This window comes from Stegostoma tigrinum, chromosome 1 (genome assembly GCF_030684315.1).
Source record: "Stegostoma tigrinum isolate sSteTig4 chromosome 1, sSteTig4.hap1, whole genome shotgun sequence".
In the NCBI taxonomy this organism is placed as follows: domain Eukaryota; kingdom Metazoa; phylum Chordata; class Chondrichthyes; order Orectolobiformes; family Stegostomatidae; genus Stegostoma; species Stegostoma tigrinum.
The window spans coordinates 125367383-125381574 of record NC_081354.1 but is presented as its reverse complement, the minus strand read 5'-3'; the positions used below and the strand labels follow the sequence as shown (position 1 = coordinate 125381574).

Below are 14192 nucleotides of genomic sequence, written 5' to 3'. Positions count from 1 at the left end.
GAGGAAAGATTGGATGGTCTCAGGTTGTTTACTTTGGAGGACCAAGGTGTATAAAGATAATGACAGGCATAGACAGAATGGACAGGAAGACACAATTTCCATTAACACATGGATCAATAACCAGGGAGTATATAGATTCAAGGTAAGAAGTTGAAGACAATGAGCAGAGTTGAGGATTACGTGGAAGTTTGGAACTCACTGCTTGAAAGGGCTGTTGAGTCAGGAACTTGTAACCTTTAAGTATATTTAGATATTCACTTGCATTGGAACAGCCTCCAGGGCAAAGAGCCAAAAGCTAGAAAATAGGTTGACTGCTGCAGATACAATGGACCAAATGACTTCCAAAATGTATTTTAAAGTGGTGAGCCAGGAAGAAAATTGTGCTGATATAGCACTTTTACAGCAAATGAAATACTGTTTTTGAAGTGATTCACTCAACACTCACTGTTGTTCTGTACGAAACATGACAGCCATTTTGCATTTAGTAAACTCTAACAAACATCAAGGTAATAATGATCCCAGCTCTTCTTCAAAATAGTGCCATCAGATCGTTTACATCCACCCAGGCAGGCAGATGGAGATTCAGTTTCATGCTGGTGGGTTCAGCTCGATTGCCTGGACAGCTGGTCTGTGATGCAGACTAATGCCAACAGCGTGGGTTCAATTCCTACACGGGCTCAGGTTACCATTCTTCTTCTGAAACTCAACCCTTGCCTGTGGCATGTTAACCCCCAGGTTAAACCACCATCAGTCTTCTCTCTCTTTAATGAGAGAGTGTCCTTATTAAGACTATGGCAACTTTACCTTTACTGACCTCTACATTGCAGAGGCTGAGTGCCAGCTCTCAGATACCTCCTTATATCTTCCCTTGGACCATGAGCCCACCATGACACATCAGGCCATTGTTTCTACGATGGTATCTGATCTCATTTCATCCCGTGACCTCCCCCCGACTCTTCTTCCAAGCTGATAGACCCCTAGCCCCGCACAGCTCACTTCTGTGATAACAAAGTGTGGAGCTGGATGAACACAGCAGGCCAAGCAGCATCTCAGGAGCACAAAAGCTGATGTTTCGGGCCGAGACCCTTCATCAGAGAGGGGGATGGGGAGAGGGTTCTAAAATAAATAGGGAGAGAGGGGGAGGCGGACCAAAGATGGAGAGAAAAGAAGATAGGTACAGAGGAGAGTATAGGTGAGGAGGGAGGGAGGGGATAGGTCAGTCCAGGGAAGACGGACAGGTCAAGGAGGCTGGATGAAGTGGTAGGTATGAAATGGAGGTGCGGCTTGGGGTGGGAGGAAGGGATGGGTGAGAGGAAGAACAGGTTAGGGAAGCTGAGACAGGTTGGACTGGTTTTGGGATGCAGTGGGGGGAGGGGTTGAGCTGGGCTGGTTTTGGGATGCAGTGGGGGGAGGGGAAGATTTTGAAGCTTGTGAAGTCCACATTGATACCATTGGGCTGCAGGGTTCCCAAGCGGAATATGAGTTGCTGTTCTTGCAACCTTCAGGTGGCACTGCAGGAGGCCCATGACGGACATGTCGTCTGAGGACTGGGAGGGGGAGTTAAAATGGTTTGTGACTGGGAGGTGCAGTTGTTTGTTGTGAACCGAGCGGAGGTGTTCTGCAAAGCAGTCCCCAAGCCTCCGCTTGGTTTCCCCAATGTAGAGGAAGCCACCCCGGGTACAATGGATACAATATACCACATTGGCAGATGTGCAGGTGAACATCTGCTTGATATAGAAGGTCATCTTGGGGCCTGGGATAGGGGTGACGGAGGAGGTGTGGGGGCAAGTGTAGCACTTCCTGCGGTTGCAGGGGAAGGTGTCGGGTGTGGTGGGGTTGGAGGGGAGTGTGAAGCGGATGAGGGAGTCGTGGAGAGAGTGGTCTCTCTGGAAGGCAGACAAGGGTGGGGATGGAAAAATAGCTTGGGTGGTGGGGTTGGATTGTAGATGGCGGAAGTGTCAGAGGATGATACGTTGTATCCGGAGGTTGGTGGGGTGGTGTGTGAAAATGAGGGGGATCCTCTGGGGGCGGTTGTGGTGGGGGCGGGGTGTGAGGGATGTGTTGCGGGAAATGCGGGAGACGTAGTCAAGGGCGTTCTTGACCACTGTGGGGGGAAAGTTGCGGTCCTTGAAGAACGTGGACATCTGGGATGTGCAGGAGTGGAATGCCTCATCTTGGGAGCAGATGCGGCAGAGGCAGAGGAATTGGGAATAGGGGATGAAATTTTTGCAGGAGGGTGGGTGGGAGGAGGTGTATTCTAGGTAGCTGTGGGAGTCAGTGGGCTTGAAATGGACATCAGTTTCGAGCTGGTTGCCTGAGATGGAAACTGAGAGGTCCAGGAAGGTGAGGGATGTGTTGGAGATGGCTCAGGTGAACCTGAGGTTCGGGTGGAAGGTGTTGGTGAAGTGGATGAACTGTTCGAGCTCCTCTGGGGAGCAAGAGGCGGCGCCGATACAGTCTTCAATGTAACGGAGGAAGAGGTGGGGTTTGGGGCCTGTGTAGGTGCGGAAGAGGGACTGTTCCACGTAACCTACAAAGAGGCAGGCATAGCTTGGGCACATGTGAATAACCATGGCCACCCCCTTTGTCTGTAGGAAGTGGGAGGAATCGAAAGAGAAGTTGTACGTCTGTGATTCTTCTGATGCTTTACGTTGTTTTCACAACTTCCAGTTTGCAGGTTCCAGCTGCATCCTCTTTACCATGGAAATGCAATCCCTTTACATGTCCATTCCCCACCAGGGATGTCTCCGCTTCTTCCTGCAGCAATGACATGAACCGTGCCCACCCTCCTCCACTTGGCCAAGTTCGTCATCACCCTCAACAACTTCTCTTTTAACTCCTCTCATTTTCTTCAGGTAAGACAGGTGGCCATGGGTACCCACATGGGCCCCAGTTATGTCTATCTCTACTTGTGGTACGTGGAATATTCCTTGTTCCAGTCCTGTTGCAGCCCCCACCTACAACACGTTCTCCGATATATTGATATCATCAGTTCTGCTTCCATCTCTTGTCCAGAATTGGAAAAGTTCATTGATTTCGTTTCCAATTTCCACCCTGCCCTCACTTTCCCCTGATCTATCTCTGAATTCTCCCTTCCCTTCCTCAGCATTTCTGTTTCCATTTCTGGGGATAGACTGGCCACTAACATTCACTATGAACCCACTGACTCCCACAGATACTTAGACTATACATCCTCACACCCCACTTCCTGTAAAAACTACACATCATTCTCTCAGTTCCTCCATCTCCGTCGCATATGTTCAAATGAGGCCAACTTCGAAAAGGGAGCCTCCAACTTGTCCATTGAGGACTCCCCAGCACCATTGTCGACAGGGTCCTCAACCAGGTCTGACCCATCTCCCGCACTTCCACCCTCACCATTCTCTTCCCTCCTGCAACAGTGATAGGGTTCCCCTTGTCCTTACCTACCATCCCACCAGCATCCACATCCAGAAGATCATCGGACGCCATTTCCGCCACCTCCAGCAAGATGCCACCATCAGATACGTTCCCCTCCCCTCCTGTATCCACCTTCTGCAGGGACTGTTCCCTTCAGGACACCCTGGTCCACTCTTCCTTCACACACTGCACCCACCCTCCGCACCGCATCCCCCACCCCCCATCCCCGCCACCAAATAGTCCTACGGCATGTTCTCCTGTAACTGGTAACTGCTTCCAAGCTGATAGACCCCCAACCCCGCACAGCTCGCTTCTATTTCCTTTTTACCTCCTCCCTCCCCACTATCCAAGAGCCCAAACGTACCTTCCAGGTGAAGCAACACTTCACCTGTACTTCCCAGAATCTAGTCTACTGCAGTTGCTGTTCACAGTGTGGTCTCCTCTACAGTGAGGAAATAAAGTGTAGACTGGCTGACTGCTTCGCAGAACATCTACATTCTGCTCACAATAAAGACCCTGAACTACCTGTTGCCTACCACTTTAACACACCACCCTGCTTCCTAGCCAACATCTCTGTCTCTGGCTTTCTGCAGTGTTCCAGCGAAGCCAATGCAAGCTGGAAGAACAATTCTTCATTTTCCACTTGGGGACTCTGCAGTCCTCTGGACTCAGTTCAATAATTTTAGGGCCTAAACTCTTCCATTTCTTAGCCCCTTACCCCACACACCAGGCCTTATTCTCACATAATAAAGACCGAAAGAACTGCGGATATTTTAAATCAGGAACAAAAACAAAGTTTCTGGAAAAGCCCAGCAGGTCTGGCAGCATCTGTGAAGGAGAAAACAGAGTTAACGTTTTGGGTCTGGTCCAGAACTGGTTCTGAAGAAGGGTCACCAGACCCGAAATGTTAACTCCGATTTCTCCTTATTATCACAGCCTCCAATTACATACTACCTATTGTTAGTCACTAACAGTCCCCATTAACAACTATTCACCCTCCTAGCTGGATTTTTATCAACTCCTTTGTCTACCTCACTGCTCTTCTCTCTTTTCGGGCTCTATCCTTTCATTTACTCCCTACTCCATACCCTTCCTTTTTTCTGCATATAAGCTGACAGTTTCCCAGCTACCATCAGTTCTGAGGAAGGGTCTCTGGACCCGACATGTTAACTCTGATTTTTTTCCTCACAGATGCTGCCAGACCTACTGAGCTTTTCCAACAACTAAAATCCAAAAGAACTGCGGATGCTGTGAATCAGGAACAAAAACAAAGCTGCTGGAAAATCTCAGCAGGTCTGACAACACCTGCGAAGAAAAAAATCAGAGCTAATGTTTCAGGTCCAGTTCTGAGGAAGGGTCTGTGGAGGACTTGCTGAGCTTTTCCAGCAACTTCTGTTTTAGTATTTGCATTGTGTTGTTGTGCACTGTGGACAGTAATCTAATAATGAAGCATGGTATATAATAGCGAGTTTTGAGAAGATTTGTAGCTCAGGTTGAGGTTCTGGATGTGAGTTTGCTCGCTGGGCTGAAAACTAACCTTCCAGCTCAGCGAGCAAACTCACATCCATGGTATGTAACACCAGTATTGTTTTATCATCGAATGATTTTTGTTCATTGGAAACAATGCATTTGCTTTTTTCAGCAACATACAGAAACATAGAAACTCAGAACAGGAGTCGTCCATTTGGTCTTTCAAGCCCAGGCTGCCTTTTGGTAACGACCGTGGTCGATCCTCTATTTCCATGTCATATTCTTGCTTTCTCTAAATATCTGTTGATGCCTTTAGTATCTAAAAATTTACTAATCTCTTTATTGAATATATTCAGTGACCTGGCCTTCACAATGTTGTGTTGGCGAATTCCTCAGGGTGACAACCCTCTGAGTGAAAAATTGTTTCCTCATCTCAGTCCTAAATGGTTTTCTCTGTATCTTGAGAGCAGTGACCACTGATTTTAGACACCCTAGTCATGGAAAACATTCTCCCTACATCTAGTCTATTTAGCCCTGTTAGAATTTTGTAAGTTTCAATCAGATCTCCTCACCTCCTTCCAAACTCCATTGAACACATGCTCAGTCAACTAACCTCTCCTCATATAACACTCCTGCCACCCCCAATATCAGCCTCGTGATCCTCCTCTGCAGTTCCTCTACGGCAAGAGTATCCTTTCTTACTGTGGGAGACCAAAACTGCGCTCAAGGGAATAAAGTGATCATTTTGCTGCAATTAACTTCCTTTCTTTTTCATGATCCACACCATTGAACTGTTACCAGAAATTTATGCTTTGATGTAATGGTGTAGGATTGTCAAAGTGCCGCTAAACATGTTGTTGATGTAAGAACAGATAAATAGAATCACAATTCCTCTCTTAACTATGTTTGATACTTGGCCAAAACTCCAAAACTGAGTTTGAGAAATTCAGGAAATAAAACAGTTCCAACCTGGAAGCCACCTTACTGTCTGGTGAATTAAAACATTTAAAACTCCACTGTAGCTGTGGATTGGCCACCTCTGCTTGCACAGTATGTGGATCTTTGAAGAGGTCTCTGTGTATAAACAGTGTCGTATTCAAAGCTTGATTTTACGAATGTAAAATGATTCTGAAAATATGCACAGGGTAGCAGACCACCACTGGTTTGATTAATCAGACAGTTTCTGTGTAACGTTGCAGATTTCAGTTACATTTTGTGGTTTGGCTTCATATCTTTCTCCACCTTCAGTTTTGTTACAATTGCAAATAAAGCCCTCCCCCACAATTATATATTCAACTGCATAGAGCCAAATCAATATTCAAGTTAAACATCATCTCAATCGTCTCAAATGTTTGAAGAACAATGCAAACCAATAAAAGTGCAAAGATACTTACTGCGAGGAACACCATGCAGTACATAGAGAATGATGAATGGCCAGAGAAAAAGGAAAGCCTAGTGGGGTGAAAAATACAATGTTACTATCATCTACTGCCCACAACAAAACTAGGCCAAACAAGTAAAATCAGCGAATGTTGTGAAATGCATCTAATAACGTGGAAAACATAAAAAATTAAAGACATCTCCAGTTTAAAAAAACTTTAGGTTAACACTGACAGCATTGTATTTGTAAGAAATAATGACATTGCATATCAAGGGTGTTGGTGAAATATCTTTAATACCTTTCTTGTCTTCAGTGATTCACTATCGCCATAATGCTCTCCCACCGAGAGATCTGACACCTGGCCTGGTTCGTTGCCAAGCACCAAATCCAATATGGCCTCCCCTCGAGTTAACCTATCTACATATTGAGTAAGGAATGCTTCCTGGGCACACCTGACAAAATCTGCTCCGCCCAAACTATTTGAACTGAGGAGGTTCCATACAATATTAGGGAAGTTGAATTCACACATGACAACAACCTTATTACTTCTGCACCTTTCCACAATCTGTCTCCCAATCTATTCCTCAGTGTCTCTGTTGATCCTGGGGAGTGTATAGAAAACTCTCAATAAAGTAACTCCCAATAAAGGGCCAGAGTGAGGGTAGGACCAATCAGGGATAGTGGAGGGAATTTGTGCGCAGCATCAGAGGAGGTGGGGGAGGTCTTTAATGAATACTTTGCTTCACCAGTGAGAGGGACCTTGATGTTTGTGAGGACAGCATGAAATAGGCAGATACACTCGAACAGTTTGATATTAGGAAGGAGGATGTGCAAGAAATTTTGAAAAACATGAGGCTAGATAAGTCCCCTGGGCCAGATGGGATGTATCCAAGGTTTGTACGACAAGCAAGGGAAGAGATTGCTGCCCCTTTGGTGATGATTTTTGCATCCTCACTGTCCACTGGAGTAGTACCAGATGATTGGGGGGTGGTAAATGTCATTCCCTTGTTAAGATAGGGAATAGGGATAATCCTGGGAATTACACACTGGTCAGTCTTACTTCTGTGGTGGGCAAATTATTGGAGATGATTTTGAGAGGTAGTATTTATGATTATTTGGAAAAGCACAGTTTGATTATAAATAGTCAGCATGGTTTTGTGAGGGGCAGGTCATGCCTCACAAGCCTTACTGAATTATTTGAGGATGTGACAAAACACAGTGATGAAGATACAGCAGTGGATGTGATGTTTATGGATTTTAGCCAGGCATTTGATAAGATTCCCGATGGCAGGAAGTAAGGTGGCTTGAGATTCATGGAAATTTGGCTGTCTGGATTCAAAACTGGCTGTCCAATAGAAAACAGAAGGTGGTAGTAGATGGAAAATATTCAGCCTGGAGCTTGGAGACTAGTGGTGTTCTGCAGGGATCTGTCCTAGGTCCTCTGCTTTTTGTGATCTTTATAAATGACTTGGATGATGAAGTGGAAAGATGGGTTAGTAAGTTTGCCGATGACACTAAGGTTAATGGAGTTGTGGACAGCGTGGACGGCTGTTGTAGGTTGCAACAGGACATTGACAGCATGCAGAGCTGGGCAAAGAAGTGGCAGATGGAATTCAACCCAGAAAAGTGTGAACTGATTCATTTTGGAAGGTCAAATTTGAATGCAGAATACAGGGTTAATGGCAGGATTCTTGGCAGTGTGGAGGAAGCCACAGGGATCTGGGGGTTCACCTCCATAGATCCTTCAAAGTTCCTACCCAAGTTGATAGGGTTGTAAAGAAGGAAAAAGTGTGTTGGTTTCCACCAGCAGGGGAATTGAGTTTAAGAGCCGTGAGGTTATGCTACAGTTCTATAAAACCCTGGTTAGACCACACTTGGAATATTGTGTTCAGTTCTGGTCGCCTTGTTAAGGGAAGGATGTGGAAACTTTAGAGAGAGTGCAGAGGAGACTTACCAGGATGCTGTGTGGACTGAAGGGAAGGTCTTATGAGGAAAGGTTGAGGGAGCTTGGGCTTTTTACATTGGAGCGAAGAAGGATGAGAGGCGACTTGATAGAGGTGTACAAGATGATGAGAGGCATAGATAGAGTGGAGAGGCAGAGACTTTTCCCCAGGGTGGAAATTACTATTACGAGGGGGCATAACTTTAAGGTGATTGGAAGAAGGTAGATGGGAGATGTCAGAGGTAGGTTCTTCACACAGAGAGTGGTGGGTGTGTGGAATGCACTGCTGGCGGTGGTAGTGGAGTCAGATACATTAGGGACATTTAAGCGACTCTTGGATAGGCACATGGAGGATAGTAACATACAGGATATGCAGGGGAGTTTGATCTTAGTAGGATAATATGTCGGCACATCGTGGGCCGAAGGTCCTTTTTTTGCTGTACTGTTCTATGTTCTATATGATTGATTCATATTGTCCCACGTTAATAACTTTAAAACTTTCAATGTTCAGCTAATCCAATACAATCATTATCAAATACCACTTTTCCAGAATGAGTTCGGTACAGTTTGTGTGAACATCAACTAAACCGAGGCATGCTGAATATATTTCAATAACTGTCACATATAGGTATGGACAACGAATGTTAGCCCAGCCAATGGTGCACACATCTCATCAATGAATTAAAAAAGAACTTCAGATAGAATTGTCGAGTAATTATCTCTGATGGATCAGAAACCAGTAGGAAAAGTCAGCACCGTTTGCTGTAGAGCTTCATGCATTTTATACTAACATGACACTTCTGAGTTCCCCAACAAAGGAGGGGTAGAGTTACACACTAGATCAGTTAAAGGGGCAATTTTAATTAAAGGAAGATTAGCATCAAGGGCAATCCATTACTTTTCAGAGATTCATTTAGACATATAGTCTGAACCTCCAACAATCACAGGCATGGGCAGGATATCAGTCAAGGTTGTTTCCATGTGCTTCACTCCTAACAGGCGGTGTTACTGAGACAGCCAAGCGCTTGTCTTGAAGTGATCTTTCCCAAGGACAGGAAGAAGCCAAATGCTCAATCTAAGCTGGTGAGTATGGAGCAGGGCAAAGAAAGTTGCCAAGAAAGCCAGCAATAAGGTTATGATCCCTCCGACCTGCATCAAGAGAATAAGCACCTCGAGAGAGTAGTAGGAACACTGAGTCTCAGTACCGTGGTACCATTATATTCCCCAGACAGACACACATTCCTGTCTCTTTATGCACTTTCTCACATCTCCAAAATGAACAGCCCATATTAATACTCATTTCTGTGCCATCTCACATCTATGCCTCACAGTCACACACTACAAACATTCTCCTATCCACACAAGCCATTTCTGAAATTCATAATCGTCTGCTTTCTCTCATTTAGTACAATTTTGGGAAGGCACAGACCTGGGGTGGGGGCCTGGCTCTCCAGTGTTCGCCTAGAAATGCCTGCTTACCTGGCCCACTGGGAAGCAAGGCTTGTTCCAGGAAGCTACAGATGTCAGCAATGAACTGGAGTGAGAACCTGAGCCTCATGAAGCACAGATAATATTCACACCCTCCACGTGGGTCTCACCTCAAAAGCATCTGCTCTGATCTTTGGAGTGGCATGTGATTAGTGAGATGGCAGCTACTACCGGTGTTAGTTCTGCTGTTGCAGTTGTTATTACTTAAGTTGGTGTTCATGTGATTGCTGTGTTTACAGCTGCATTGGTGGCTCCAATGCCAGGGTGTAGGCCTGATGTGAAGGTGCCAGTGTTGGACTGGGGTGGACAAAGTCAGAAATCACACAACACCAGTCCAACAGGTTTATTTGAAAACACAAGCTTTCATAGCTTTTCTCCTTCTCCAGATATTAGTGAGAGAGGTAGTATCAGACACAGCATTTAGAAGCAAAAGGTCAGAGGCTCACACCACTGATGAGAATGTACTAAATAAACCTAGGATGCTGTTAAATCTTTAATTATTTAAAAGGTTTTATTTGATTAGTATGTATATGTAAATACCCGCAGTCCTTCCAAGTCCATGTCCCGACAGAACTCAAGGTTTTAAACTAAAGTGACATTTTAGGTCAGACAATGCAGATTAGATGTGAGACCTTGTTTAGAATCTGTCTGTGTTTTGGTTTGGAGTCAGACTGGTTTTATTTCTGAAGTAGGAATTTATAAAACACCACATTGACTGACTGTCTATAAATTGTGTGCTTTTTGAACAAAATAGAATGTATCTGCAAATACAAATTCACCCCATAGACGTGTGTGTGTGTGTGTGTGTGTGTGTGTGTGTGTGTGTGTGTGTGTGTGTGTGTGTGTGTGTGTGTGTGTGCGCGCGCGCGCGTATGAGAGGATGACAGAGCGAGTGAGTGTGTGTGAGAGAGGGGGCTAGAGTGAGACAGTGTGTGTGTGTGTTGGGGGGTTGGGGGGGGGTTGAAAAAGTATGTGTGTGTAAGAGAGGGGGTAAGAGAGTGAGTGAGTGTGTGTGTGCGCCCTTGAGGGGGGAAGAGAGAAAGAGAGAGTCCATGCACATGTGTGTGTGTGTGTGTGTGTAGGGGGGAGTGTATAGGTGTATAGTGTGGTGGGGTCACCTGTAGTGCGACATGAACGCAAGATCCCGGTTGAGTCCCTCCTCATAGGTACCAAACTTGGCTATCAGCCTCTGCTCGGCGACTCTACATTGCTGTGTATCCCAAGTCCGCCTTGGGGGATGTTTATCCAAAGATCTGAGGCTGATAGAGATGCGTATGTCCAAGAATGAGACTGATTCTAAAGAGCAGTCCATGGTGAGTCCGATGATGGGATGAAACTTGTTGATATTGCGATGTAGTTGTTTTAGTGATTCCTCACCATAAGTCCAAAGGAAGAAAATGTTGCCAATGTATCTGTGCATAGTGTTGGTCGAGGTCCTGTGCAGCAAAGAAGTCTTATTCAAACTTGTACATGAAAATGTTGGCATACTGGGGACAAATGTGGTCCACATGGCTGTTCCATGTGTCTGGATGAAGGAGTGGTTGTGGAAGGTGAAGACACTGTGGTGAAGGATGAAGCAAATGAATTGTAGAATGGCATCTGGGAATTGGCAGTTGTTGGTATTGAGTACTGAGACTGTTGCAGTAATGCCATTGTCGTGAGGGATGCTGGTGGAGAGTGCCGAAATGTCCATTGTGTCAAGGAATGTTCCTGATTTGACTGGTCTATGGGTGAAGAGTTTCTGTACGAAATCTGTACAGTCAAATCTGGCATTCATGTATTCTCTGATGGCTTGACCATGTTGGATTCATCAGCTGCATTCATAAGGTGCAAACGTCACTCAGGCACAATGCAATGTCATCCATGCAATGCAACACTGTCATCAAACCAGCAAAGGAGGAGCCACCGTCATACAGAATTAAATGGACCACTGCAAGGAAGTGTAATGACAGCTGAACTACCAGGAGCACTATTGGCAACTACCTGCTGATCCGACCAAAGAATACATCTCTCAACTGAATAAATTGGTCGAGATATTTGCTCCAGTCTTTCAGAATACCCATTCTCATCCCACGTACTTCCCACGGACTTCTACTGCCTTCCAAAGATACACAAAGCCAACACACCTGAATGTCCCATTGTATCAGCCAATGGGACCCTGTGTGAGAACCTCTCCGGCTATGTCGAGAGCATCTTGAAACCCATTGTACAGGGAACACCCACCACACACACACATACATACATTTCCATCTATGGGATGAATTTACATTTGCAGATTTGTTTTTGCAGATGTATTCTATTTTGTTCAAAAAGCACACAATTTGTAGACACATTCAGTCAATGGGCCAATTTATAAATTTGTGCTTTGGAAACAAAACCAGTCTGACTCCAGGTTAAAATACAGACAGATTCTAAACAAGACCTCATACCTAAAATGTATTGTCTAACCCGAGGTGTCACCTTTTGTACACACTGGTAAAACCTTTAGTTACTTCGGGGCAGTGATGTGAAAGAAATTCTGGGATTTGCATTTTAATCAATCAAATCCTGCATCTCCTTTCTAACCAATTGAAGATTTGGCAATGTGCTGTGTAAAAGACTGATCCAGAAGGTTAGATCCCAGAGGGTTAAGCATAGAGGATTGGCTGACAGAAAGCATAGGGTTGGGATAAATGGGGTCTTGTCTGGATGGTGGGCTGTAACTAGTGGAGTGCCGCAGGGTTCAGTTCTCGGACCTCAACTACTTATAATCAATACAAATGATCTGCAAGTGGAGGCAAACTGTAACATAGCAAAATTCATGGATGATAATAAAATAGGTAGGAAAGCAGGCTTTCATGAGGAGATAAAGAGCTTACAGATGGATATCAATAGCTAGGAGAATGGGCCAGAATCTAGCAGATGGAGTTTTATAAGGGCCATGTTGTCCATTTTGTCTGAAAAAATAAAAAGGGCAAATTGTTATTTAAATGTGAAGCAGATTCAAAGTGCATCAGTGCAGGGGGATCTGGGCATCTTTGTGCAATGAAAACAGAAAGGAGGTGTGCAAATGCAGCATATGATAACACTGGTAAATGGAATCCTGGCAGTTGTTGCAAAAGGACCAGATTATAAAAGTAAAGAATGTTGCTACAATTATATAAGATGTTGGTGAGACCACACCTGGAGTACTATGTCCAGCTTTCGTCTCTTTGCTTGAGGAAGGATATGGATGTACTGGAGGCAGTTCAGAGGAGGTTCAGCAGGTTGATTTTGGGGATGAAAAGGCTGTCCTATGAGAAACAGTTGAACAGCTTGGGCCAGAGTTCAGAAGAATGAGTTGAGGTGGTGGAGGAGGGGGGAGGTTGGTTGTGTGAATTTGATTGAGCTATGTAAAATGCTAACATAGATTGATTAGGTCCATTTTGAACAGATGTTCTCCCTCGTGGGACTGTCTGAAACAAGAGGTCATAGATAGAGAGCTCAAAATTGAGATGAGGAGAAACTGCTTCTCTCAGAGGGTTGTAAATCTGTGGAACTCACTGCCTCAGAGTGCAGTGGAGGCCGAACCAGTCAACAGATTCAAGAAAGAAAGAAAGAAGTGTTCTCATGAAATGTGGGATAAAGAACTATGGGAAGCAGGCAGGAAAGTGGAGTTGAAACCAGGATAAGATCGGCCATGATCACATTAAGTGGTGGAGCAGGCTCACACGGCTGAATTGCCTACTCCCACTCCTAATTCCTCTGTTCCTCTCAGCAACGTTGGAGCAGGCATAAGAGATTAATAGCTTACTCCTTCTTCTTGTCCATACGTGTATATTTAACTATGCTAATGACTACCCATCAGTTCCAAGCAGACTGCTTCCTCACCTGCAAACTTAGGCCAGCAGAAAGCAGGCAACCAAAAACAGGAATTGCTAGAAAAGCTCAGCAGGTCTGGCAGCATCTGTGGACAGAAATCAGAGTTAACCTCTGAGGGAGGGTCACTTGACCCAAAACATTATCTCTGCTTTCTCTCCAGAGATGCTGACAGACCTGCTGAGTTTTTCCAGCAATTTCTGTTTTTGTTTCTGATTTACAGCATCAGCAGTTTTATCAGTTTTTAGAAAGGAGGCAAAACCTGAGATGACACCTGAAATGTGAAAAACTGGGAGGGTTTCTGGGCAGGATTTATTCAGCCATAATTTCATAGGGGAAAGGAAAAGGAAAAGGAAAAGGGAATAGACGGTGTTTCCAATTCATCTCCCAGTGCCCCATTACACAAAGATATGTAGGAGAAAGTAAAGAAAATAAGATTAACTAAACAAGTAATATTTTCTTAAGTTATAGAACAAAACACTGATTAAAATGTGACTTTTCACCGAGTCTATCTATTTTCCAATTCCATTAATCTCCTGTTCACCTGCAGATGAATCAGGAGGTTTACAGTCAGAACAAATTTAAAGCCCAAATTATGTGGAAATACTATTTTAATTCGTTCATAGGGTGTGGGCATCCCTCTTTGGGTCAGCATTTTATTGCTTGTCTCTAGTT

General features: G+C 44.7%; 1 protein-coding gene across 3 annotated transcripts in view; it reads right to left on the bottom strand.

Annotated features, from left to right (window-relative positions):
- plpp1a (phospholipid phosphatase 1a) overlaps positions 1-14192 on the bottom strand; it is a 91681-nt gene that overhangs the window by 22528 nt on the left and 54961 nt on the right. For all 3 annotated transcript variants that reach the window (XM_048527227.2, XM_048527232.2, XM_048527243.1), the window contains exon 4: positions 6264-6321. In XM_048527227.2, coding sequence (XP_048383184.2) covers positions 6264-6321 — 58 coding nt within the window. The remainder of the gene's footprint in view (positions 1-6263; positions 6322-14192) is intronic.